This window comes from Podarcis filfolensis (genome assembly GCF_964270895.1).
Source record: "Podarcis filfolensis genome assembly, chromosome: 2".
Taxonomy (NCBI): Eukaryota; Metazoa; Chordata; class Lepidosauria; order Squamata; family Lacertidae; genus Podarcis; species Podarcis filfolensis.
Window position 1 is genome coordinate 119,160,915 of NC_139605.1, and position 25,803 is coordinate 119,186,717.

Here is a 25,803-nt window from a genome sequence, read left to right on the forward strand (position 1 = left end):
GTCCCACTGTTGCAGTGGAACACACACACACACACACACACACACAGAGAGAGAGAGAGAGAGAGAGAGAGAGAGAGAGAGACCCTGAGACCCACCAGGCTAAATTGCTGGTTTCCAAATCCCACCCATCAGTAAGATGTTGTTATGATTCCCAAGCTTTTCAACTACATCCCCCCTCCAATGGACACACTGACACATGTGTGTGTGTGTGTGTGTGTGTGTGTGTAATCAGGCCCTAAGGAAGTTAGATTGGCTTCAACCAGAGCCAGGGCCTTTTCAACTCTGGCTCCGGCCTGGTGGAACGCTCTGCCTCATGAGACCAGGGCCCTGCAGGATCTGATTTCTTTCCGCAGGGCCTGTAAGACAGAGTTGTTCCGCCTGGCCTTTGGCTTGGAGCCAATTTGATTCCCTCCCTCCCTCCCTCCCTCTCTTTCTTTTTTCTTTTCCTTCTCCTCCTGCGATGAGGCTACATTTTAATATTTTAATGTTCCATTATTTTAATGTTGTTTTTTATTTTTGTTTTTAAGTTGTAATCATTCATCTTGTTGTTATTATTGCTTGTAAGCCGCTCTGAGCCCGGCCTTGGCTGGGGAGGGCGGGTATAAATAAAAAATTATTATTATTTTTATTATTATTATTATTATTATTATTATTATTATAGACTTCTACTCTAGAATTCCAATTGTAATGCAATAAAATACATTGTATATATAAAGATATAAAAGAAGCTATAAACTACAATAAAAAACAACTGAGCACCCTATCATGGCACATTGCACTTGCTGCAATGGGTAGCAAAATGATTGAGTGGTCCAGCAAGACCTTCAGCAATTCTCAAGTGGTCCGTGGGAAGAAAAGTATCAGAACCACTGGTTTAGAACTTCAGAAAAGAGAAACAACAGAACATCGTTAATAGTGCAAAGACTTCCTTGGTTCATTTGGAGAACTGACATGTTTCTTCAGCATATTCTACACGGCTTGTGCTGGTTTGGGCGAAATGCATCTCCACAGGAAGTCAAAAATGGAGTCTGGCAAGTAAGAGAGAGGAACGTATAAGAGTTTGGCATCCCATCCTGGACAGTAGCGGATGCGAGGGGAGCAGGAGGTCAGGGCATGTTCTATAGAGTCAGTGACCGGTTGAAAGTTGCTGCTGCCGGTGAAGGAGAAGAATTTTAATAATTGGAGACCTGTGATATAGGAAACAAGAGAAAAGTTAGTGGTACAAAAATATATATGCATTTATTTCTGCATTTATTTATTTGATTAATTTGTATGTTGCCCTGTACCTGCACAGCAGATAACCTAAATATTTTGGGTTCTGAAATGATATGTTAGCTTCTGGATTTCTCTGCCTAGGAGGTCTAAAACTAAGGAGGGGCATCGGGAACATTTTCTGTTGCTTTAAGAAGGAACCTTTAGCAGCAGCTGATTGTTGTTGTTGTTGTTTAGTCATTTAGTCGTGTCCGACTCTTCATGACCCCATGGACCAGAGCATGCCAGGCACTCCTGTCTTCCACTGCCTCACACAGTTTGGTCAAACTCATGTTCGTAGCTTTGAGATCACTGTCGAACCATCTCGTCCTCTGTCGTCCCCTTCTCCTTGTGCCCTCCATCTTTCCCAACATCAGGGTCTTTTCCAGGGAGCCTTCTCTTCTCAAGAGGTAGCCAAAGTCTTGGAGTCTCATCTTCAGGATCTGTCCTTCCAGTGAGCACACAGGGCTGACTTCCTTAAGAATGGATAGGTTTGATCTTCTTGCAGTCCATGGGACTCTCAAGAGTCTCCTCCAGCACCATAATTAAAAATCTTTAGCAACAGGTGATTAGACAGTGTCAATATGCATTTCAGTCAGTAAGTGGGGCTCGATGGTTGTATCTAGGTGAGGGTTGCCATACGCCGGGTTCAGGCCCGGGCAACCCACTGGCAGAGGAAGAGGTAGCGCAATCCCGGTGGGGTGCCATCGCGGCTGCTCCCCCCTGCCACACCCCCAGGACACGCGCCCTGCCCCAGCCTGCCCCCACCTGCTCTCCGCCTCCCCCCTCTGTGCCGGAGCATGAAGCTCTGCCACTGGGGTGACCTGGCTGTTCTCCCTCTCTGCAGCTTTAAAAAAAAGCATAAACTGGTCTCCTTTCTTAGAGCTGCCTCCCAGGATCAAGCGGGTAGCGGACACTGTTTTGGTGTGGGTGTCTGTGCATCTTTCTCCCTCCCCCCCCCCCAGTAATCTCTTCCCTTTTTTCCACTGGACTCGACCGTGTGTGTGCTTATGTGTGTATAACTGTCTCTTTGTGTCTCCTCTCCATCTCCCACAACTGATTGTGCTTCCCTTTCCGTGCAGTAAACAAGGAGCCCAGAGCAGCACCCTGCTGGCCCCACCCGCCCAAGGTCCTTTGCTCCACAACCGCAGTGTTGGCTGGGTTGGTCTCCCACCTGGGCCATCTCTCTCTCTCCCTCCCTTCTATGTGTCTCCTTATGTATCATATATGGCAAATTGAATCAAAGATCAAACGACAGGATAGGAATGGGTGTGATTTCATATCTCTCCAGATACAGACCTGAACGTGTCACATTAGCTAGGTTCTGCCCCCACTCCTAAATATAATCAGCATTGTAAATAGACTTCATGCCCCCCCCCATCTCCATCAACCTCAGTCACTGAAAGGGCAAATGGTAAAAAAAAATATTTAGGATATTGGCCAGTACAGTGTACAAAATTTAGCCTTGTATGTTTTTAAAGGGGGGGGGAGGGGGAGATTACACACACACACACACACACACATGTGTCAGTGTGTCCATTGGAGGGGGGATGTAGTCGAAAAGCTTGGGAATCATAACAACATCTTACTGATGGGTGGGATTTGGAAACCAGCAATTTAGCCTGGTGGGTCTCAGGGTCTCTCTCTCTCTCTCTCTCTCTCTCTCTCTCTCTCTGTGTGTGTGTGTGTGTGTGTGTGTGTGTTCCACTGCAACAGTGGGACTTATTAGCACATGCTTTAATTGCAGGCTTTCGCACATTGCAAACCAAACTGAATTGTTCCCCCCGCCCATTTCTACTCACTGCGCTCAAAGTAGCACTGCCCATAGGCTTCCTTGATGTCAGAAGGGGCTTGGCTCCATGCATTCTTGTAGCTCTCTATCATGTTTGACTGCATGGGTGTTTTGAATTGAGGAGGAAAAATCAAGAAACACATTTTGTTACTTAACCAGAATAATAAGGAAGATCATGATTTGGCTTCCATGAAATAGAACATCTTTCCTTAAAGAAGAAGAAGAACAAGCAGAGGAGGAAGAAGAAGAAGAAGAAGAAGAAGAAGAAGAAGAAGAAGAAGAAGAAGAAGAAGAAGAAGAAGAAGAAGGGAGAGAGGGAGATGTGGTGAAATGCAGCTTCCTGTCTTCTTCTGTCTTGAGGCACCAGGGCATTGTCTATGACCCAGCATCAGGTATATTCAGAGGCAGCCCCCAGGAGGTTGGTGCTTACAACTCTTGCTGGTACATTAAATTGTTTCCTCAAGAAAAAGAGCTGACTTAGGTGTGCAAACCCCTGCTGATTACTTGGTAAGTCTCTGGTGCAGTCCACATGTCCCAGCACCTGCTCTTTAGTCATTGCTGTCCTCTGCTTGAAACTTAGCTGGAGAAGCAGACATCCCACTAAAGCAAGGAGAAAGAGGAAGATACAGAACTATCATGTTTACCTCAGGATGTCAGAGAAGGCTTCCACGCTGTACTTGGATGCGGCATAGGGTACTCCAAAGCATGCCCGTCGTCCCGCCATACTGGACATGTTGACCACCCTCCCTCTGGCTCTTCTCACCAGGGGCAGCATGTGTAGCGTCATGTCAATCATCCCAAGAAAGTTGACACTGATCATCCTTGCAACGCCATCTTTGGTCAGCCACTCACTGGGAGCTGATGGGGCACCAGTGGCTGTATTGTTCACCAAACCCCAGAGCCCTGTGTGAGAAGAAAAAATTATTCTTATTGTTCCAGGTTCCCACCTGCCCTAATGATTGGATATACACAATTCTTTGGAAATGTGGGTATATCTGCATTCTTGTGAGTGCTGTGTGTGTGTGTGTGCGCGCTATGCACTATATGCCAAGGATGATGCTGTTAAGTCAAGGCACCCATCTTAACTTCTATCCCACACATCTTTTGCTCACTTAGTGCTTAGGATCCATGCACAGACACTCTTGCAACTTCAGTCATTGCCCTCTGTCAAATGAGCACAGCAGTAAAGCGGAGGATAGTATGGAGCCCTGGGCATCAATTTGCACAGCAGCCACCTGATTTCCCTGCATGCTATCAGAGAATGGAGTCTGTAGTTTGGGCCTACGTTTTGCACAGGTTGGTTAGGAGATTTTATAGGGATTTTGCTATAAAATTAATAAGACATAATACGTGTAGAATATAGCATGCATGGAACACTGAGAGGGTGTTTATAAGTGGGTGATGAGAGGAATAACTAAGAAAGAGGGGTTTGTATCATTAATAAATTATTTATATCATTTATTAACAATAGTACAATAATCTCCCTTGTTGTCTCAGTCTCAGCAGCCACTATGGAGAAGTTATCTTAATCTTTAGATTGGATCAGGCAGCATTTCTGAAGAAAGGGCAGCACATATCTCCTCCTTCTGAGTCATTTTCCTGGTGTGGATTGCAGCTCCTCCCAGCTGCTCTTAGGAGGAAAAATTCAGAGTCCAGCATCACCTGCTTGTCAGTTAAAGTTACCATTTTGTACCATCACTTACGGCTTTTCATATATGTGCTTTAAAGAGCAGCTTGATCTGTGGACATTATCAGGTGTCAATGTTTCTCTTCACACCACAAGGAGCTTCACCTGCTGATGTCACAGAATAAGCTGCTGTCAAAGGCACAAAGCAAATGTCTTTCAGATCAGCTTCTTATAGAGGTTGAATTAAGCTGATTGCATAGTTTTAAATTTTTTTTACTCACTGATATTTGGATATTTGGATTAATTGTTTCTAATAAGTTTTTTGAATATTACTCGTTCATTTGATATATTTGGAGTCACTTTGGCGACATTGTGTGGGAAAGTGGAATAAAGATGCAGATGATACAGAAAATCCCTGGCCTGATCCATCCAGAGGCACTGGCTAATCAGTTTGAGGTTCTTCAGCTGCTTGCCAATTTAAATTTAAATTTAAAAAACTTAATTAATTTTTTTTAATTAAGATTAAAATCTTGCAGCAGTGATTATGCTCTCTTGTATCTGTAGACATTATCAGATAGGAACATGTATCTTCATACAAAATGAAGTTTCACTGTGTGACTTCACAGAACAAGCTGCTGTCAAAGGCACAAAGCAATAATCTTTCAGGTTATTTGGCAATCCAGGTTATTTGGCAATCTGATGATACAGATAATCCCTGGCCTGATCCAGAGCATGGAAACAAAACAACAAAAAGCTACCTTTCTTCCCCACTTGCTCTTTCACCCACTCCGTCGCTGCCGCCACACTCTCTGTGCTGCTCACATCCAGAACGGTGGTTTTCAAGCGCTCTGAGGTGACCTTGTCCAGCTGCTCTGCCCCCTTCTTGGTGGTAGAGGTTGCCAACACCCGCAGACCCCGGGCATCCAGATGGTTCCCAAGGTGGTTCCCAAGGCCAGCGGAACAGCCGGTGATGAAGACATATTTCTCCATCAGGTTCTCCACCGTCTGTCTCTCCTGGTACCATCGGCGAAGGAAGTAAAGCCCCAGCAGGGCAGCCAGGTAGAGCCACATGGCTGAAACCAGCAGGCGATAAGCTTGCAAGAGTGGGGACACACAGGGACCTAGCAAGCCTTGGAGAAACCAAATCCCAACCCCTGCTCCACCATGAAGCTTGCTGCTCTATTTAGCCTCCCTCGCAGTGTTATTGAGGGGAAGGATGAATTTTGCATGAAGCAATGAGCTGCTTGGAGCAGAGGGAAGCCAAAAAGTATAAATAATAGGTCTAGCTAGCTTTTTATTAACTGAACAGCTTAATAAAGAGGAACAGTATGAGCCTATCTACATCTATAAATATTGTGCAAGCTCAGCATCAGCAGCCAACAGATCGTATGCCTTATTTTGCCATTATTGCACCACATATTGCACCAGACGGATCTGAACCAAAGAGAAGGGGCCATGCCAATGTCCTAGCAATGCCCCCCCCCCCGCTTAGGAAGGCATGTTTGCCTCCTGTGATGTTACTTTGGAATCAATTCCAAAGGGTAATTAGGAGTCCTTTCCATCTCACTAATTTGTCGCGTGCTGGCAGGAGAAGGAGAGCTCCAACATTAAACTGTTTTGCTCCATCAATCGCCTCTTTAGGGAGAGGGGGCTGGGGGCACTGAACCCTCCAGGCTCTCCCTCGGCGAAGAGACCCTCCAAACTCGGCAAGCCTCCAAAGGGAATACTGACATCGGACAACATCTCGACATTGCTCCACCATTCACCGCTGCTGCCTTCCCATTGCCAACCCTCAATCCGTCTTCCTCCTCCCTGCTCCTGCCTCCCGCCTCCTGCCTCACACTGGATTCTCCTTCTGCCTTTCTTGTGCATGTGTGTCTTTCGTGTCGGCTTTGGAGCCGTTGCCTTTCTGGTGAAGAGCATGTTATGCTCTCTTGGGCTGCCTCGGGCCCGGGAGCGACAGGAATCGGGCCTGTGATCGATGGGTTGGACATATCTGCTGTATGAGGAAAATATAAAAATTTACTTGAACAGAAAACACCTTGGTGGCTTTCCCCATTAGAAGTGATATCTTTGAAAAAATTAAATGTGAGAAGTAATAGGGTGACATATAGAGAGCTGTTAACCGAGGTGGAACATCAGGTGAAACTGAAAGATTTTGAAGAGATAAGGGATTTATTAACAGATTGGTTACAGTTTCACCAATTAAATGATATCTTTAAGACAGTCAAAAACAAAGTGCTGTAAGACTGAAGATTTGAGGCTGGAACTGCCCTGCCTGAGTTCAGGAAACCTAAAGTCCATGGTAGGCATGCACGTAATCATTGATTTACCTGTGAGCAAGGCCATTTTTGGGGGGTGTGGGGAACCAGTTTTCTAATATACCAGACTTGGGGTTCATTTTTTTTCCACTTGGCCCCACCCATTGCAAGCCACCTAAATTACATAATGGGCTATGTGACTGATTTGTATTTGAGTTGGTATTGTAATTTGGTATTGATATAATAAGGCTTATATTGGATATTTTTAAATGAAAATTAATTAAAAAAAAAATTAAAAAAATCTGAGTGGAAAAGATTCTGGGATGAGAGATTCTGGGTCATTTTTGCCAGTTCTACATAGTTCATTAACTTCTCTTGCCATTGTTCTTTAGTTGGTATTTCTCCAGTCTTCCAATTTTGTGCAATCAACATTCTTGCTGCTGTAGTGGCATACATAAATAAAGTCCTCACTTCCTTTGGTATGTCTTAACCTAAAATACCTCACAAAAGGGCTTCTGGTTTTTTTACAAAAGTTATTTTCAAAAAAAAATTCAATTCATTATATATCATTTCCCAGTAGGATTTTACCTTTCTGCAATCCCACCACATATGATAAAACGTACCTTTTGTTTCACATCTCTAACACTCTTTCTTTTCATTTTTATACATTTTTGCCAATTTAACCGGTGATAAATACCATCTATACATCGTTTTCATATAATTCTCTCTCAATAATATGCAATCTGTAAATCTCCACAATTTTATCCAGTCTTGAAATTGTATATTATGTCCTACATCTTGCGCCCGTTTGATCATTGCTGATTTTACTTCTTCATCTTTGGTCTCCCTGGAGGAGACTCTTGAGAGTCCCATGAACTGCGAGAAGATCAAACATATCAATTCTTAAGGAAATCAGCCCTGAGTGCTCACTGGAAGAACAGATCCTGAAGCTGAGGCTCCAATACTTTGGCTACCTCATGAGAAGAGAAGACTCCCTGGAAAAGACCCTGATGTTGGGAAAGATGGAGGACACAAGGAGAAGGGGACGACAGAGGACGAGATGGTTGGATAGTGTTCTCGAAGCTACGAACATGAGTTTGACCAAACTGTGTGAGGCAGTGGAAGACAGGAGTGCCTGGCATGCTCTGGTCCAGGGGGTCACGAAGAGTCAGACACGACTAAACAACACCTCCTTTTTACATGTAGATGCACAATTAATCTCATGCATTTTATATATAGAGGGGACAGGGGAGATGAGTTCATTTAATCCATATTGCTTTCTGAACAACATTAGTGAAGGGATAGGATTCTACCATTTGGTAGTATTTGTAATTCCTTTGTCATTAGGGAAACCCTGATATAGGGTTGATACTGCCAGTTATGCTTGAATCCATGATTCTCCTGGACAGTTCAGGGATAGACTTTATTTTTAGAAAATGGAAGGAAGTATTTGCACCCAACATGCTTAATGCATGCACAGTGGTACCTCGGGTTAAGTACTTAATTCGTTCTGGAGGTCGGTTCTTAACATGAAACTGTTCTTAACCTGAAGCACTACTTTAGCTAATGGGGCCTCCTGCTGCCGCCGCGCCGCTAGAGCATGATTTCTGTTCCCATCCTGAAGTAAAATTCTTAGCCTGAGGTAATATTTCTGGGTTAGCGGAGTCTGTAACCTGAAGCGTATGTAACCTGAAGCGTATGTAACCCAAGGTACCACTGTAACACTTTAGCAATGCAGGAAGAATTGAATATATGCTAATATCTGATGACTTCCACTAAAGGCATTGTGACAGGTTTGATGCAAAAATGAAGCAGCAATTTCAATTACAGCAACTGAAAGATGAAGGAAGAAAAATATACATGTCTGGTGGGGAGGGTGAGACTGATGGAGTCATTTTAGCTGAGGAAACCAACAAACACAACATTTCCCCACAATATGCAAGTATGTGCTTTAATGCTGATGAGAGCAATGCCCGAAGCAGGTCTATGCAGAAATCTGAAGGGCAAGTCCTCTCACCCTTTCAGTGTGCCAGCGTTGTGAGGGGAGGTTGTAGTCTCCGCCTGCCCCTCCAATCCCATGGGTATCCTGTTAAAGGGATCTGGGGGCAGTGGCCATGTCTGCGTGGCCAGGCGGGGCCAGGGCTGATGGCACTCCCCCAGAGGGCGGTCCCTGCTGGGGTCATCCTATTTGATGTAAGTCTTAGGAACCCCCGCCTGGATTGATCTACATGTTACTTCCGGTGGGCGGGCTGGAAGTATATTTTGATTGCCCCATGCCCAAGCCAAACCTCTTTCATCTGTACAGTGGTACCTTGGGTTACATACGCTTCAGGTTACAGATTCCGCTAACCCAGAAATATTACCTCAGGTTAAGAACTTTGCTTCAGGATGAGAACAGAAATCATGCTCTGGTGGTGTGGCAGCAGCAGGAGGCCCCATTAGCTAAAGTGGTGCTTCAGGTTAAGAACAGTTTCAGGTTAAGAACAGACCTCCAGAACGAATTAAGTACTTAACCTGAGGTACCACTGTATTCCATAAAGTTGTGGCCTGTTTCGATCCAAACCAGTATTAGTGGTCTTTTATTTGTCTGGGGACTGGACCTGCAATAAACCTCTTTACTGAAGACAACATACCTTCAAAACGTAAGAGTAATTATGAAAAGGGGATATCTTTTCAGGCTTCCTAGATAAACCTGTTTAAATTTTGTACGGCAGAAATCCTCTTCAGGGTTAATGCCAGCCCAGCCGTACCAAGGAGGCGAGTTACAACATTCAGAGGGAGGATTTCCAAGCATGTTCATAGTTCATGGCTGAATCCCAGGAATGGTAGCGGAGCCCTCATGGAGTTGCAATTCCCAGCACCCTTAACAAATTATGGCTCTTTATGGGAAGTCCTGCATCTTCTGGTTAGGAGCCCCTAGTGTGTAGGTGTGGAACATTCAGCTGATCAACCCAGACAGTCTGAGGGGTGATTTCATGGTGTGTCTGTGCAGGGAGTGGGGTTTTATGTTTCAAAATTCCCCCTTCGTTGATGAATATCCCTGTGAATAAACAGAAAGCTCAGTAGATTGATCTTGGTGCAAAGCAGAATGAGTGGGAAGGAGATGAGAGCTCCAGTTGCTACCAGCCTGGAGATGGTGAAAGTAGGAATGACGGCATCGTGCAGCTGTAGTCAACATTCCTTGGTTCTCCTAGAGATTCATGTCTGAAGTGTGTCTATGATCAGCAAAGAGCTTTGGCTGGTCTAGGCCTCCCATAAGCCACAATATAGTCTGCAAGTGAGGCTGGCAGGTACGAGAGGGGGATGAAGATGAATTTGGCATCCAGACCTGCAGTGTAGCGGCTGCGGGGGTAGCGGGAGGTCAGCGCATGCTGCACACAGTTTGTGACCAGGCAGAGGTCTGTATTCCTCCATTTACCGTTGAAGAATGTCTGGGAAACTAGAGGTGGAGGGGGGAAAAGAACAAAAAGAAATCACCCCTGCCTTGTAACTGACTGGGCACAGAGCCCTGGCATCTTCCACAACAGAACTGAAAGATCATATATACCGTATTTTTCACCCTATAGGATAGGACGCACTTTTCCCCCTCCAAAAATGAAGGGGAAATGTGTGTGCGTCCTATGGGGCGAATGCAGGCTTTCGCTGAAGCCTGGAGAGCGAGAGGGGTCGGTGCGCACTGACCCCTCTCGCTCTCCAAGCTTCAGAAAGCCTTGGGAGCCTCCAAACCAGGTCGGGGGAGAGCGGGAAGGTGCCCTGCACCTCCCCGCTGTTCCCCAGCTTGTGGGGCTGGCAGCGGGGAGAAGCGCGCAGCGCGCCTTCCCGCTGTCTCCCAACCTGATCTGGAGGCTGGCGATGGGGAGAAGCACGCTTCTCCCCGTCGCCAGCCCCACAAGCTGGGGTACAGCGGGGAGGTGCAGCGCGCCTTCCTGCTGTCTCCTGACCAGGTTTGGGCTTCAGGCAGATATCCGCAAGGCGTGGGAGCCCGGCGGGAAGTCGCGCCGGTCTCCCAAGGCTTGCGGAGAGCTGCCTGTTCTGGGGGCTGGGGTCGGGGGAAGCTAGGGCTTCCCCCGCCCCAGCCCTGCGCCTGGGGGGGAAATAATTTTTTTCCCTTTATCCCCCCCAAAAAAACTAGGTGCGTCCTATGGGCCGGTGCATCTTATGGGGCGAAAAATACGGTATGTGATTAGAGAGAGAGAGAGAGAGAGAGAGAGAGAGAGAGAGAGATTGCTGCCAGATTTCTGAAGCAGCTGGACCTCAGTTCCAACTTTGCAAAGCTTTTGAGTTGCAAGGGTGGGGGAGTACTTATGAGGCTGAAAATGGCAGCCTGTGTCAAGTACCCCTGGACCTACTGGGGAAGAATTGTGTATCCTGAGGAGATAGGTGGATTGGTTTGTACAATTCTTCCTTCTTGCTTATTGGTACCTTTGGGACTGGCAGCGGTTTTCGGTTTGCCTTATTGCTTGATTTACTGTTTGTGCTCCAGGTATAAGTAGTGGGAAGACGTGGCGGGCAAGCTTTCGGCTGAGTAGTCCAGCTGCCAGGCATTAACTAAACTCCTTTCTGGAGAGTTTAGGTGCATCTTCGCAGCAGGTACTCACTGCCGTACCCTTCCTTGTAGGCTACATTTCTGCCTTCTTGCTTCACAGTAGCCCACGTCTACCTCACAATTTGAGTTCAGGGATCACAGATTCAGTTCTGCCTGCCCTGCCAGTTACTGATTAACTCATCTGCTTCTGAGTGTTAGCCATACCACCTGCCTCTTGCGCACTCGGCTTCTTTGGAACATGACATCTGCATGACACAGCAGATGTTTTTAGATAAATGTAGAAGGTACAGGGGAAGAACTGCAGAATGACCCATCTGCTTTTCAGAATGTAAGAGCTTCTTAGTTCATGTAGCTCACCTAACCCAGGTATGTCCCCCATGCAGTCCAGTGCAGACCATGCAGAATGTTATAGGAAATAACCTGAAATGTCAATGGCAACTTCCCCTCCGGTTTCAGCGACCATTCGGAAGAGAGAAAGAACGGGATGGGCAATGTCTCATGGTAGTGGGGCGGGTTCCAGACAGTTTCGGAAAATTCACCACACAGCACCACAGTGTTTGACCGTGCCAAAGTCTACCATCTTTTCATCAGCATCAAATAAATATATATATATGATGTATTTATGATAAGATATGAAATGATATGCTAATATGATAATATACATGCATGCATGTATCAGGACCCACCCTACTGGGGGAGGCTGTAATTTGTTTTTAATTGTTTTTAATATCATATTTTAAATTGCTGTGACCTGCCATGGGAACTAATGGGGAAAGGTGAGCAATAAAGCAAGTGTGTGTGTGTGTGTGTTATTGTTGGCATTGTCTGCTTCGGGAGACAATGGAGTGCACTCCAGAGGTGAAATCAAACCACTGGAGAATCACAGGGCCTGAAGTGGCCTCTCTGGGGCACAAGCCTGAGCAGTGTGTATGGAGGTCCTGCGCTGCCCAGACAACAAGACCCCCCTCTTGGCCTCACTGATGTGGTCCAAAAGAAAGCAGAGCAAGATGTTTGGCACCAGCTTGGCTGCAGGAGTTGCCAGATGGAGATGTACAAGGTGCTATCCAACCGTCTTTGGGACTCCACTCCAGATTTGTGTAGAGTTTACTCTTCAGACTTTTCTAGACGGGTCACAGCAATTTAAAATTTATAAAAGTTTAGGAGGACTTCCGGTCGGCGCCAGCGCTGAATGGCGGTCTCCTGCTGAGCTCCGCTCAGGGAGACTACTTCACGAGTTCGGGTCTGACCGCTACGGCGAAGCGGGGACCCCTAAAATCACAGGCGCAGAAGCCTGTGAACACGGAGACTCGGTGGGCACCTTAAGCGCCCCCCCTTACTGCAAAGGAGCCTTTTTAAAGGCTCCGGAGTGGCATCGGGTGTGAGCGCGGTGCTGAGAGTCACTACCCAGCCCGTGGAGTGAAGCCGCGTCGCCATGGACGGAGAGCGCCGATTCCTTCCTGACATTTGGAACTCAATCTGATTACCCGTGAGTAGGATTGAACAACAACTTTAAAACAACCTAAGAAATTTGGCCGAAAACGGGGAAGGTAAAAAGTAAGGAAGTCTGCCTTTCCCGGACTGCATGACAGCCAAAGCAACGAAATACAAAGCTGCAATTTGACGGAAAATAATTTTAAAACTGTTTAACTCGGACATTGAACTTGAACCTCCCCCTTAGCAGGCAGGAGCGGGGGGGGGGGAGATTTAACTTGTATTACCTGCATGAAAGAAGTAAAGAAGGGAAACTTTGTGCCGTTTTGAATCCTTGGAAAGGACTACCTTGAAAGTAAGTCACCGGGACTGAGAACTGTCATTTGAGACTTGTTACAAAGTTGGTGCTTTGCCTATTCATTATAAAGTGGGGACTTTATTTGTTACAAGTTTGGGACTTTGCTGAAGTTACTAATTGACAGCTTTACCATCGGAAATATATTGGAAGATTTGTTGCTATTTTTGAGGGGAATCCTTGTTTCTTTGTATTTTGGACTTTGGACTGCTCCCTCTAGAGGGCTGTAGGGAAATAGTTACAAATTAGATTGTAAAGCGCAGGCCTGTGGAGTTTTCCATCTAAAAGCAATTCCCGTGGGAACGACCTTGGGACATGAGTGGCCCAGCAGAAGAGATAACAACAAGAGCTAAAAGTAAAATTGCACAACAGAAAAGGGGTTCTATATCAGGCTCAGTTCCAGCAGGCGCAGCTGGGCAGGAAAAAGTGACAACTATACCTATGGATCCAGTGACACAGGCATTAGTCAAAATAAATGAGGCCCTGGAAGCTTTGACTAAGCAGAGCACAGAAAATTCCAAACAGCTGATAGAACTGTCAACAAAATTAGATGTAAACACCAAAAGTGTCACATCCAATACAGAGGCAAAAATTTCTGCAGAAACTACACAGGAAAAACTAGTACCAGTCTGCAAAAAGCTGGATGAGCATGAGGCGGCCCTGTCCTTACTGGAACTACAGAGAAAGGAGAGAAATTTGAGACTGAGACTGGTTCCAGAAAGTGAAAAAGATAATCTGGTAGACTTTCTTACAAAAGAGTTTTCGGAATTTTGGCAGGTAAATTTGAAGGAGGAGGAATTCAAGATAGTAACTGCTTTCAGACTGGGCAGGAGACAAAATAGAAAGAATCCAAGGGACTGTCTGATAACTTTAAGATCTAAAGAGGAGAGAGATAGAATACTAAACCTACAATTTCAAAGAACTTCGGAGATTGAAGATTCCTTGGTGCAGATATATAAAGACATCCCTAAATACATTTTGGAGGTGAGAGCTCACTACAAGGACTTGGTCACTCTGCTGAAAAAGAACAATATATTATTTAGATGGGAGTTTCCACAAGGCTTGTCCTTTAACTACAAAGGAAAGAAAATCAAAATAAAAACAGTGCAAGACAAAGAACAATTTCTGGAAAGAAACGAGGAGGACCTCCTGAAGGAAGTGGTGGAACAAACTACAAAAGCAAAGGAAGCAACAGATATATTGAATTTAACATTCGGGCTCAAAGCACCGACAGAGGAAGAACAACTGCTTGGGGCAGTTGGAGGAACAACCAAGTAAATAACAAGATGGCTCTGCAATTTCTAAGTTGGAATTGTAATGGACTGAATCTTCCCAGAAAAAGGCGTGAGGTTTTTCATATTTTAAAAAGAGAACAATTGGACTTGATTTGTTTGCAAGAAACCCACGTGACCAGAGTACATAGAAAACTACTTATTAATAAAAGATTAGGACAGGAATTTATTTCATCAGATAAAGTGAAGAAAAGAGGAGTGGTGATCTACACAAAGGAAAAGTTGGCCCCTAAGTTAATTTTTAAAGATGAACAAGGAAGATATTTGGCAATTGAAATACAAGTCCAAGGAGAAAAACTATTGATAATAGGGATATATGCTCCAAATGAAGGGAAGTCAGAATTCTTCAAGAAATTGCATGAGACATTAATGGACTATCTGGATTACAATGTAATTATGATGGGAGATATGAATGGAGTGGTCTCTACAAATATGGATAAAGCACAAAGACAGGTGGTTTCCAAGGATGGGAGACTACCAAAGACTTTTTTTGAAATGACAGATAATATGGACTTGATTGACATTTGGAGAACAAGGAACCCTCTTGAGAGGGAGGGAACTTTCTTCTCTGAAGCAAAAATGACCTGGACTAGAATTGACCAAATTTGGGTAACTAGTGGGATGGCACCAAAGATAAAGAAAGTGGAAATCTGCCCAAAGACTTGCTCCAACCATAATGCCGTAAAGATGGAGATGAACTTAACAACAGCTGGTTCCTTCAGATGGAGGATGAATGACTCCCTATTTAGAGATGAAGAGGTGTACAAAAAGGCCCAGAAAACGGTGAAAGATTATTTTGGGATAAATCTGAGAACAGAGGTGGAGAAAAGAGTAATTTGGGACGCAAGTAAAGCCGTCATGCGAGGATTTTTAATACAGCAGAACGCTATAAAAAGGAAGAGACAGAATGAGAAGAAGGATAAGATTCTGGAAAGGATAAAAGAAGAAGAAAAAAAACTGAGATCAAAGCCAAAGTCCCATGAAATTTTGAGAGAAATTAAGTTTTATCAGAGGCAGTACATGGAACTGATGAATCAGGAGATAGAATGGAAAATAAAACAAATGAGACAAAAGACATTTGAATCGGCAGACAAATGTGGGAAACTTCTGGCATGGCAATTGAAGAAGAGACAAAAACTGAATATGGTTACAAGCTTAGAAGTTGAAGGAAGGAATATTTATAGACCAAATGAGATTAGAAACTGTTTTCAGAGTTATTTCAGGAGACTTTATGCACAAGGGCTGGTGAATGAAAAAGAGATAGAAAAATTTCTTTAAAAATATGGATTACAAAAAATTTCTGAACAAAGCAAAGTGACTTTGAACCAGAAGATAACTGAGCAAGAAATAGAGGGAGCCATTCAAAATATGCAATTGGGAAAATCTCCAGGACCAGATGGATTGACTTCCAGATACTACAAAGCTCTGAAAGAATGGCTGGTACAACCGTTGAAGGAAGTCTGTAATGAAATTCTAGAGGGGAAGAAGGCACCCGAATCGTGGAAAGAAGCGTATATTACACTTATACCAAAATCTGAGACTGAGAAGAACCAGATTAAGAACTACCGCCCTATATCATTACTTAATGTGGATTACAAAATTTTTGCAGACATTTTGGCAAAAAGACTGAAGAGAGTTTTGGTGGGAGAGATTCACAAAGACCAGGCTGGCTTTCTTCCAGGAAGACATTTATCTGACAATGTGAGAAACATAATAGATATTATGGAATTATTAGAAGCCAATATTAATACTAAGGCAGTATTAATATTTGTGGACGCGGAGAAAGCCTTTGACAATATCTCTTGGAGCTTTATGAAAAAGAATCTTGAAGGGATGGGGGTAGGCCAAGGTTTTGAGAATGGTATAGGTGCAATTTATTCTGAACAAAAAGCAAAATTAATTGTAAATAATGTGGTTACTGAAGAATTTGCTATTGAAAAAGGGACACGACAGGGGTGCCCAATATCCCCATTACTTTTTATATCTGTCTTGGAGGTTTTATTAAACATGATCAGAGGGGACCAGCTGGTCAAAGGGATTCAGGTCGGAGCTAAACAATATAAACTGAGAGCGTTTGCAGATGACCTAGTATTAACTTTACAAGAGCCAGACACTAGTACGAAAAGAGTTTTAGAGCTAATACAAGTATTTGGTCAAGTAGCAGGTTTTAAGCTGAATAAACAGAAAACAAAAGTACTGGAGAAAAATCTAACAGCTGCTGAAAGAGAGAGGTTTCATAGTGAAACCGGATTAATGGTAGCAAAGAAAGTGAAATACCTGGGGATTAATTTGACATCTAAGAATGTGAACTTATTTAAAGACAATTATGACAAATGTTGGACAGAAGTTAAGAAAGATTTAGAAATATGGTCAAATTTGAGACTTTCCTTGTTAGGCCGAATTGCTGTTATTAAGATGAATGTTTTGCCGAGAATGTTGTTTTTGTTTCAAACATTGCAGATTGTGGATAAAATGGACTGTTTCAAGAGGTGGCAGAAAGACATATCTAGATTTGTCTGGCAGGGCAAAAAGCCCAGAATAAAATTTAAGATATTAACTGATGCAAAAGAAAGAGGGGGGTTTGCCCTGCCAGACTTAAAACTGTATTATGAATCAGCGGCTTTTTGCTGGCTGAAAAACTGGCTACTTCTTGAGAACACAGACATTTTGGATCTGGAAGGGTTTAATAACAGGTGTACTCTTTTTATTTTTTATTTATTTATTTATTTACGGCTATTAGCCCATAAAATATGTACAAACATAAAAACACAGGGACATAAAAACAGATATATCCGACAACAGAAGGTGAACACCACGATGCAAGGGTGGGTCATTGAGCAGAGCCAAGTGACGGCTTGGGGCCAGGAGAGCTCCAAGGGATGGATCACAGAAAAGGAAAACTAAAGACGAACTCCGACATGCACTCTCAACATAACAGTCCAATTAGTTTTGATGTTGTTGTTGTTTTTTGGTGGTTTTTGAGTGTGAGATAACCGCATTCAGAAATCTCGCCACCTGCAGAGTTACAGAAGGATCTGTATCCTGCAAAAGCAGTGCGGCGTGTGACTCAACAGGCCTGCCAACCAAGCGCAGTAAAGCAGGACCCAGGAATTTAGCCCTGGCTATGCTATGTAGGGGACAGTTGAACATTATATGTGAAAGAGATTCAACAGTTTCCCCGTCACACACGCACAGCGGAGACACCAAACCATTGGAAAATCTGTGGTTCAGCAGGTTTGATGGAAAGACATTGAACCTTGCACGAATAAATGCACGTCGGTGTGGTACTGATGAAAGAGATGACATGTATGATGGAAGGCCAAGTGGTGGGGTTATTCCGTGATACCTGGGGGAGCAGACACCCCCACCCCTGGCGAGGTTGTGTTGATTTTCAATGTCTGCTAATCTTTGCTCAATAAGGCTTTTGGCTGAGCGTAAGTTCATCTTTAAGGAGTCCGCTGGGGAAATTCCGATGCTCAGAAGTTTGGCATGGATTTTTCCTACCCACGGATTGACAAAGACGTCCCGCCAGAGGCACTGAAAAAGGTAATGGTCGGGAAGCCTATGCCAGCTGGACAGCCAATAGCCAAAGACTCGCTTCCAGATGACAGTCTCCAATGATGCAATCCTTAACTCCAGACGTTAATAACAGGTTTGGTTGGCATGCATATATATGGTATGACAAGGTAAAAATTCACAAAGGTTTCAAAAACCATATTGTTAGGAAAGCACTATATAATGTTTGGATTCGGTATAAAGATCTGTTGGAAAACAAAACCCCTAGGTGGCTGTCACCAATGGAAGCTAAGGAAGTGAAAAAACTTAATATGGAATCTAAATGGCCAAAATACTGGGAAATTATAGAACAAGAGGAGGGAAAATTGAAACTACAGAGCTATGAGAAATTGAAGTCTAAAGTAAGAGACTGGCTTCATTATTACCAGATAAATGAAGTATTCAAACAGGACAGGAAAATTGGCTTTCAGGTGGAGAGATCAAAATTAGAAACAGAATTGTTGGAACCCAATACTAAGAATTTGTCAAGAATGTACAACTTGCTGTTGAAATGGAATACACAGGATGAGACGGTTAAATCAGCTATGATTAAATGGGCACAAGACATTGGTCATGACATCATGTTTGCTGACTGGGAACAGTTATGGACCACCGGTATAAAGTTTACGGCATGTAATGCCTTAAGAGAGAATATTATGAAAATGATTTATAGGTGGTACATGACCCCAGTCAAGCTTGCAAAAATCTATCATTTGCCCAATAATAAGTGCTGGAAATGTAATGAAACTGAAGGTACTTTCTACCACCTTTGGTGGACGTGCCCAAGGATCAAGGTCTTCTGGGAAATGATCTATAATGAAATTAAGAAGGTCCTCAAGTGTACCTTTCATAAGAAACCAGAGGCCTTTCTCCTGGGCATGGTAGGCCAATTGGTGTCAAGGAAAGATAGGACGTTCTTTATGTATGCTACAACAGCAGCAAGAGTTCTTTTAGCAAAGTATTGGAAGACACAAGAACTACCCACGCTGGAAGAGTGGCAGACGAAGGTGATAGACTATATGGGACTGGCTGAGATGACTGGCAGAATCCGCGACCAAGGAAAAGAGACGGTGGAAGAAGATTGGAAGAAATTTAAAGTTTATCTTAAGAACTGTTGTAAAATCAATGAGTGCTAAAATGTCATGGGTAACATAAAACAGAATTGCAGCGATAAATGATTGGGTAAGAGAAAAAGGATTAAAGAAAGTGAATCATAAGTAATTGAAATTAGGGGTTGCTGAAAAAGTTCAAAACAGGGATGCAGAAAAGGGAGGTATGGGGAAGTCGTTGAAATAAGGCTTAAGAAAAAGAGGTTATGAAATTATACGTGTTTATATGTTTGTTTGTCTATGTATTGTTAGTTGTAATGTGTTTTAATTCATGTTGGAAAATCAATAAAAATTTATATAAAAAAATAAAATAAAAAAGTTTAAAACAAAAGCAGCAGGTATGGATTTTTCCACGGGGTTTACTCCTGAAACCTCTTTCACAAATGAGAATAGCTGCAAGGTAGCGGGGGTTTAGGACCAGAGTTTTCCTTCTCTCTCTCTCTCTCTCTCTCTCTCTCTCTCTCTCTCTCTCTCTCCCTGAGTGGGGCAAGGAAAAGCAATTTCTATGTCTCAACTCACAGCTATTCCAGTACTGCAGCCCATAGAGGTCTTTGATTGAAGCAGGCAACTTGTTCCATAAGTTGGTGAGGTTCGTTTTGTAAGTTTCATCAAATTCTGTTGCAAAGCTGCCTGGCTCTATGATGCTAACTTTGACCCCAAAAGGATGTAATTCACGTCTATGATGAAAACAAAAAATTTAAAGAGACAACATGATGACTCCTGAACCCAGAGTTCGTATCTCTCCCTGTGCCCAACCTGCCAGTTACAGACAGATTTCTTACCCATTTTAATGACTGCTTTACCTTTCTTGGGGAGGATCAAAAGCAACAGAACTGCTAAATACAAATAGGTTTGTGAGCATGCATAAAAGAGACATGAAGATAGTTTCCTTTTAGGTTAAAAACAGTATGAATTAGGGTTTCTCAGGAGTGTAATCTCACATGCCATTCAAAGTGTCTCTTCCCTACCATAGCGGCAGTAAATGTAAAAGCAGAATGAATGATTTACCTGAGGCTGTCAGAAAATGCTTCCAAAGCAAATTTTGAAGGGCTGTAGCCTCCTCCACTATAAGCAAACCTCCCGACCATGCTAGACACATTGACTAGCCTTCCTTGGGCTCTCCTGATGAGGGGCAGCATGTGCAGCGTCACATCAATTGTTCCAAGCAGGTTCACATCCAGCACCCTCACAAAGTCCTCCTTGGTCAGCCACTCGTTGGGGGCCATTTGCCAGAGGATGCCTGCATTGTTCACTAAGCCCCAGAGTCCTGTGGGGAAAGACTCATGGTTTCTCTTTGGAACACATTTTGGGTGGATCGTGCATGAACCCGTCATCTCAAAGAGTGGGAAAACAGCAATAGCCATGGATGCAGAGGTCAGATGGATCCTGGCAAAGCAGAGGCACTGTGGGTGAGGGGTTCCTGTGTCAGAGAAATTGGTCAGTTGTCCCCCCTGGATGGGATTGCACGCCCCATGAAGGAGCAGGTTCACAGTTTGGGGGTACTTCCAGTTCCAGCTCTGTCACTGGAAGCTCAGTTACAGATAGGTAGCCGTGTTGGTCTGCCATAGTCAAAACAAACAAAAAAAAAATTTCCCCCTTCCAGTAGCACCTTAAAGACCAACTAAGTTAGTTCTTGGTATGAGCTTTTGTGTGCATGCACACGTCTTCAGATACAGGTAGCCTCAGTGGCTAGAAGTGCTCAGGTAGCCTCAGTGGCTAGAAGTGCATTTTACCAGCTGCAGTTGGTGTGATTTGACAGCTATGAACATTCCTGGACCTGGAAAGCTTGGCCATAGGAATTCGTGCATGGGTTACTTCAAGAGTGGATGATTACAATGTGCTCTGTGTGGGACTTCACTTGCACTTGGTTCAGAAGTTGCAGTTAGTGCAGATGGCTGCAGCATGGTTGCTGACAGGAGTGAGACATTGCCAGCATATAACACGTCTGCTCAGAGAACTGCACTGATTGCCTATTTGCTACCAGGCAAATTTTTAGCATATAAAGCCCTTAACTGCTTGGGACCAGTTTACCTGCGAGATCATCTTATCCTATATATGCCCAATTGACGGCTTCAATCTGCAGAACTGGCACCGTTACATAATACCCATTCCGTAGGTGTTGGAAATTGAACTTTGAGTGTGGCAGCACCTACATATAGGAACCGCCAGACCATGGGCATCAGGCAGGCACCTCCTAATTTTTTGTGTGTGTTTAGACAAGCCTACCCATACATGTTGAATGTTGAAAGTCTTAATCCGTTTTTACCTTAATGCTGATTTTATTTTATTGAATGTTTCAGGTAGTTGTTTTTAACTGTTTCCACAGATGATTTTATTGTTTTACACTCTTTGGAAACCACTTTGAGTTTTTGGTTTTCTTTTACAACCCATCAGTGCTAGATTTTATGAAATGTAGACAAGGAAGGAAGGAAAGAAGGAAATGTTACCAGACTGGTGAGGAAGAGAAAGTGTGGGTTTCTTGGTTTCAGAAGCAGCCAAACATTGGATGCAACATACAGCCTATGATATCCATAAGAATAGAATACCCAGTGAACTGTGTTTGGTCAAACCTTTGCTTCCTGCTTGCTCCTTCACCCACTCCGTTGCTGCCGCCACTCTCTCTGTACTGGTGACATCCAGAATGGTGGTTTTCAAGCGCTCTGAGGTGGCCTTGTCCAGCTGCTCTGCCCCCTTCTGCGTGAGACAGGCTGCCAGCACCCTCAGGCCCCGGGCATCCAGCTGCCTGGCAAGTAGGTTTCCAAAGCCAGAGTCACACCCCGTGATGAAGACATATTTCTCCATCAGGTTCTCCACCGTCTGTCTCTCCTGGTACCATCGGCGAAGGAAGTAAAGCCCCAGCAGGGCAGCCAGGTAGAGCCACATGGCTGAAACCTGCAGGGAAGATAACAGACAGAGTATAAGGGCCAAAGGCAGTCCTGGGCATCAACAGCAGGACAGCTAAAATCTCCATGGAGAATATGAATCATGCAGAATGTTATAGTCAAGAACACATATGTGAGGAATCCCCAATTAGATCTCCCAATACCTTTTTTATTTAGAAGTAGCATCAGGATCCACAGGCCTGTGTTGCTTTCAATCAAGGTCTCTATTGTGGAGTATCCATAATAAAAATGTATGGAAGGAAAGGGCTTAATGTCACGTAAATAAATGTTTCATAAAGGTGCTATGAGACTCACTCATTCAAAAAGAACCTTCCCTTCTCTGCAGGTTAACATTGGAGCAAAATACTTTACCCACACATTTTTTAATGTTGGGTAGCTCACAAACACCAATGGGACCCCCTCTTCACTCTAAGCTCTCAAGAAGCATCTTCGTTCTTCCCTGGATCATGGATCAAGCAACTCTGATTGACACAGGAGAGACTCTGTAGGTTTGTAGGTCCAGATTACTGCCAGGGAAAGCATAACCCTCTGGCTGAGGGCTGGCCACCCTTTTCTCTCCACTCTTCACTCTCTGTTCACTTCAGTTCCCCCCCCCCCCCCGGATTTCCCCTGTCTGCTTTCCTCTCCCTCAGGCTTTGCGCATTCACTTGTGTCTGCACACGCGCACACATTAAATTAAGCCAATACAGTGGTACCTCTGGATACGAATGGGATCCGTTCTGGAGCCCCGTTTGCATCTAGAATCAAATGTAACTAGTGATGGCACGTCTGTGCATGCGCCGTTTTCCGCCACTTCTGTGCATGCGCATGACATCATTTTGAGCCTCTGCACATGCGCAAGCGGCAAAACAAGGATGTAATGAGCTCCGTTAATTCCGGGTTGCCATGGAGCGCAACTCGAACGTGCTCAACACGAAGCGCATTCCACCCGAGGTATGACTGTACAAGATTAAGCAACACAGCCATTGAGCCATAGGTTCATCATCGCTGCCCTGAAAGAGTGTGCTGGAGGACAAGCACAAACCTTGGTCCTTGCACAGATGTCAGAAGATGCCTTTAAACATAGCAATGGAAAATCAAAGACTGAACAATTATTTTTATGAGTTTCTTACCTCCTCTGTAGAACTTACAACTGCTGGCAGTTGATGGGGTGTTGTTCCTGAACTTGGTGTCGTTTGTGTTACACAACCAATGCTTGGACTTTTAAACCTTCAGTCCAGAACTGTTGGAGGCCTTTTCCCATTGGCTGGGGGCATGTATCAGTTTCAGATTTCAGATTTCTTCTCTGCTTCTGCCTCTGATGCCCTCTAGGTGGTAGTAGGAGGGAACAGATGCTTCCAGTTAGGCTGGGCATGGAATATTTGTTCATTAAATTCAGAAAAAAGAGGAGAAATACAAGTACGTTTGCCCTTCTGTGTGTGTGTGTGTGGTGTGTACACACATCTACACACAAACACACACACATTTTTCTTATGAATATAAAAAGACACTTTTATGGGCTTCTTATAAATGGAGAAAGAGAGAGGGCAAGAAAGAAAACAAAAAGTGGAGCTATATTTCCTGATGTGCGCAATTGATTTGCTTAAATTGGAAAAACATCTCTTGATCTTGTACTTCTCATTGTATTCTCCAGTTCATCACATGACAAAATATGTCATATGTGTTTAAAAATCAGGTCAATAAAGAATCACTAAAGAATGGGGGAAATACGTGGATTATTTAAAAAATAAACATTTAACTACATTAGCAGGAAGAACACAACACAAGAAGTTAAATAATAACTTATTTGGAAACTAGATAGTAACAATTATAAGGAACTATAGGGGAAATGTTTTTATTTCTGAAGATGTACTGCATTTCAGATCTTTTGTAAAACTGAAAACTCGAAAAATAAAATTAACAAACAAAACAAATTGGGGATTGGACCTTGAGCAAGTGCAATATGTGATGCAGTGATGGCAAAATAAGGCATATGACCTGTTGGATGATAATGCTGGGCTTGCACAATATCTGAGCTTAGTGTTGCTTATGTCTAGATATTTATAGGATCATACTGTTCCTCGTCATTTGGTTGTTCAGTGAATAAGCAGCTAGCTAGAGCTATTGTTTATACTTGTTTTACCTTGCCTGCTGCAAGCAGCTCATTGCTTCTTTTCTCCTTCCCCTCAATAACACTGCGAGGGAGGCTAAATAGAGCAGCAAGCTTCATGGTGGAGCAGGGGTTGGGATTTGGTTTCTCCAAGGCTTGCTAGGTCCCTGTGTGTCCCCACTCTTGCAAGCTTATCGCCTGCTGGTTTCAGCCATGTGGCTCTACCTGGCTGCCCTGCTGGGGCTTTACTTCCTTCGCCGATGGTACCAGGAGAGACAGACGGTGGAGAACCTGACAGAGAAATATGTCTTCATCACTGGCTGTTCCACTGGCTTTGGGAACCATCTTGCCAGGCATCTGGATGCCCGGGGTCTGCGGGTGTTGGCAACCTGTACCACCCAGAAGGGGGCAGAGCAGCTGGACAAGGTCACCTCAGAGCGCTTGAAAACCATCATTCTGGATGTCACCAGTACAGAGAGTGTGGCGGCAGCGACGGAGTGGGTGAAAGATCAAGTGGGGAAGAAAGGTAGTTTTTTGTTGTTTTGTTTCCATGCTCTGGATCAGGCCAGGCATTATCTGTATCATCATCTGCTTATCTTTATTCCACTTTCCCACAAAATGTGACCTGAGTGACTCCCAATACAGTGGTACCTCGGGTTAAGTACTTAATTCGTTCTGGAGGTCCGTTCTTAAGCTGAAACTGTTCCTAACCTGAAGCACCACTTTAGCTGATGGGGCCTCCTGCTGCCGCTGCACCGCCGGAGCGAGATTTCTGTTCTCATCCTGAAGCAAAGTTCTTAACCTGAGGTTAGTGGAGTCTGTAACCTGAAGTGTATGTAACCCGAAGCATATGTAACCCGAAGTACCACTGTATATCAAAAATAAAATGTATGACCATTTTAAAAAGTATTAGAAACAACTAAAATCAATAAGGCAATGAATGGGGAAGGAATTCCATGGGGTCACCTTAATTCAACCTCTGTCAAGAGCTGCTAGGATTGCCAAATAACCTGAAAGATTATTGCTTTGTGCCTTTGACAGCAGCTTGTTCTGTGAAGTCACACAGTGAAACTTCATTTTGTATTAAGATAATTGTTCCTGTCTGATAATGTCCACTGATCAACCTGATTCTAAAAGCACAGATATCATAATCAGTGGATATGGAAGGTATAACCTTCTGGGTCAGGCCAATGTCTCTTCTCAGCCACCATTCAGTTACCAGCAGATGACTTCTCGAAAGCAGCAATCAAGCGCACTCTCCCTTCCTGTGCTTTCCAGCCATCGGTATTTGGAAGCATTTCTGCTTCCAGCTGTAGAGGCAGAGCATAGACATCTTGGCTGTCCAATCCACTTTTAAAACCATCCAAGTGGGTGGGCATCCCTATCTCCTGAACCTTCCAACATTCAACTTCATTGGACGTCCATGAGTTCCATTGTTGGAGAATGAGAAGCAGTGTGGTGTAGTTCCCTGGGCCTTGGAGTTCCCTAACCTATTGGTATTGGGGGACTTCAACATCCATGCTGATGCCACTCCCTCCTCCCAGGCTCTGGACCTGGCGTCTTCCATGGCAACACTAGGGCTCTCCCAGTTT

General features: G+C 44.1%; 2 protein-coding genes across 2 annotated transcripts in view; one reads left to right on the forward strand and one right to left on the reverse strand.

Annotated features, from left to right (window-relative positions):
* Positions 1–913: 913 nt before the first annotated feature.
* Positions 914–23,382, reverse strand: LOC310754241 (uncharacterized protein). The gene is made up of 9 exons (XM_083595966.1): positions 23,235–23,382; positions 21,790–22,111; positions 20,228–20,486; positions 19,739–19,896; positions 10,158–10,370; positions 5,429–5,764; positions 3,688–3,946; positions 3,054–3,193; positions 914–1,187 (listed from the first exon to the last, which is right to left on the reverse strand). The coding sequence occupies exons 2-9, from the start codon at positions 22,100–22,102 to the stop codon at positions 970–972; spliced, it is 1,896 nt and encodes a 631-aa protein (XP_083452092.1). The 5' UTR covers positions 22,103–22,111; positions 23,235–23,382; the 3' UTR covers positions 914–969.
* An 868-nt stretch (positions 23,383–24,250) lies between these two features.
* The window catches only part of PRIM1 (DNA primase subunit 1), a 94,499-nt gene continuing 92,946 nt past the window's right edge, over positions 24,251–25,803 (forward strand). Inside the window, exon 1 of the mRNA XM_083599314.1 lies at positions 24,251–24,737. Coding sequence (XP_083455440.1) covers positions 24,425–24,737 — 313 coding nt within the window. The 5' untranslated portion in view covers positions 24,251–24,424. The remainder of the gene's footprint in view (positions 24,738–25,803) is intronic.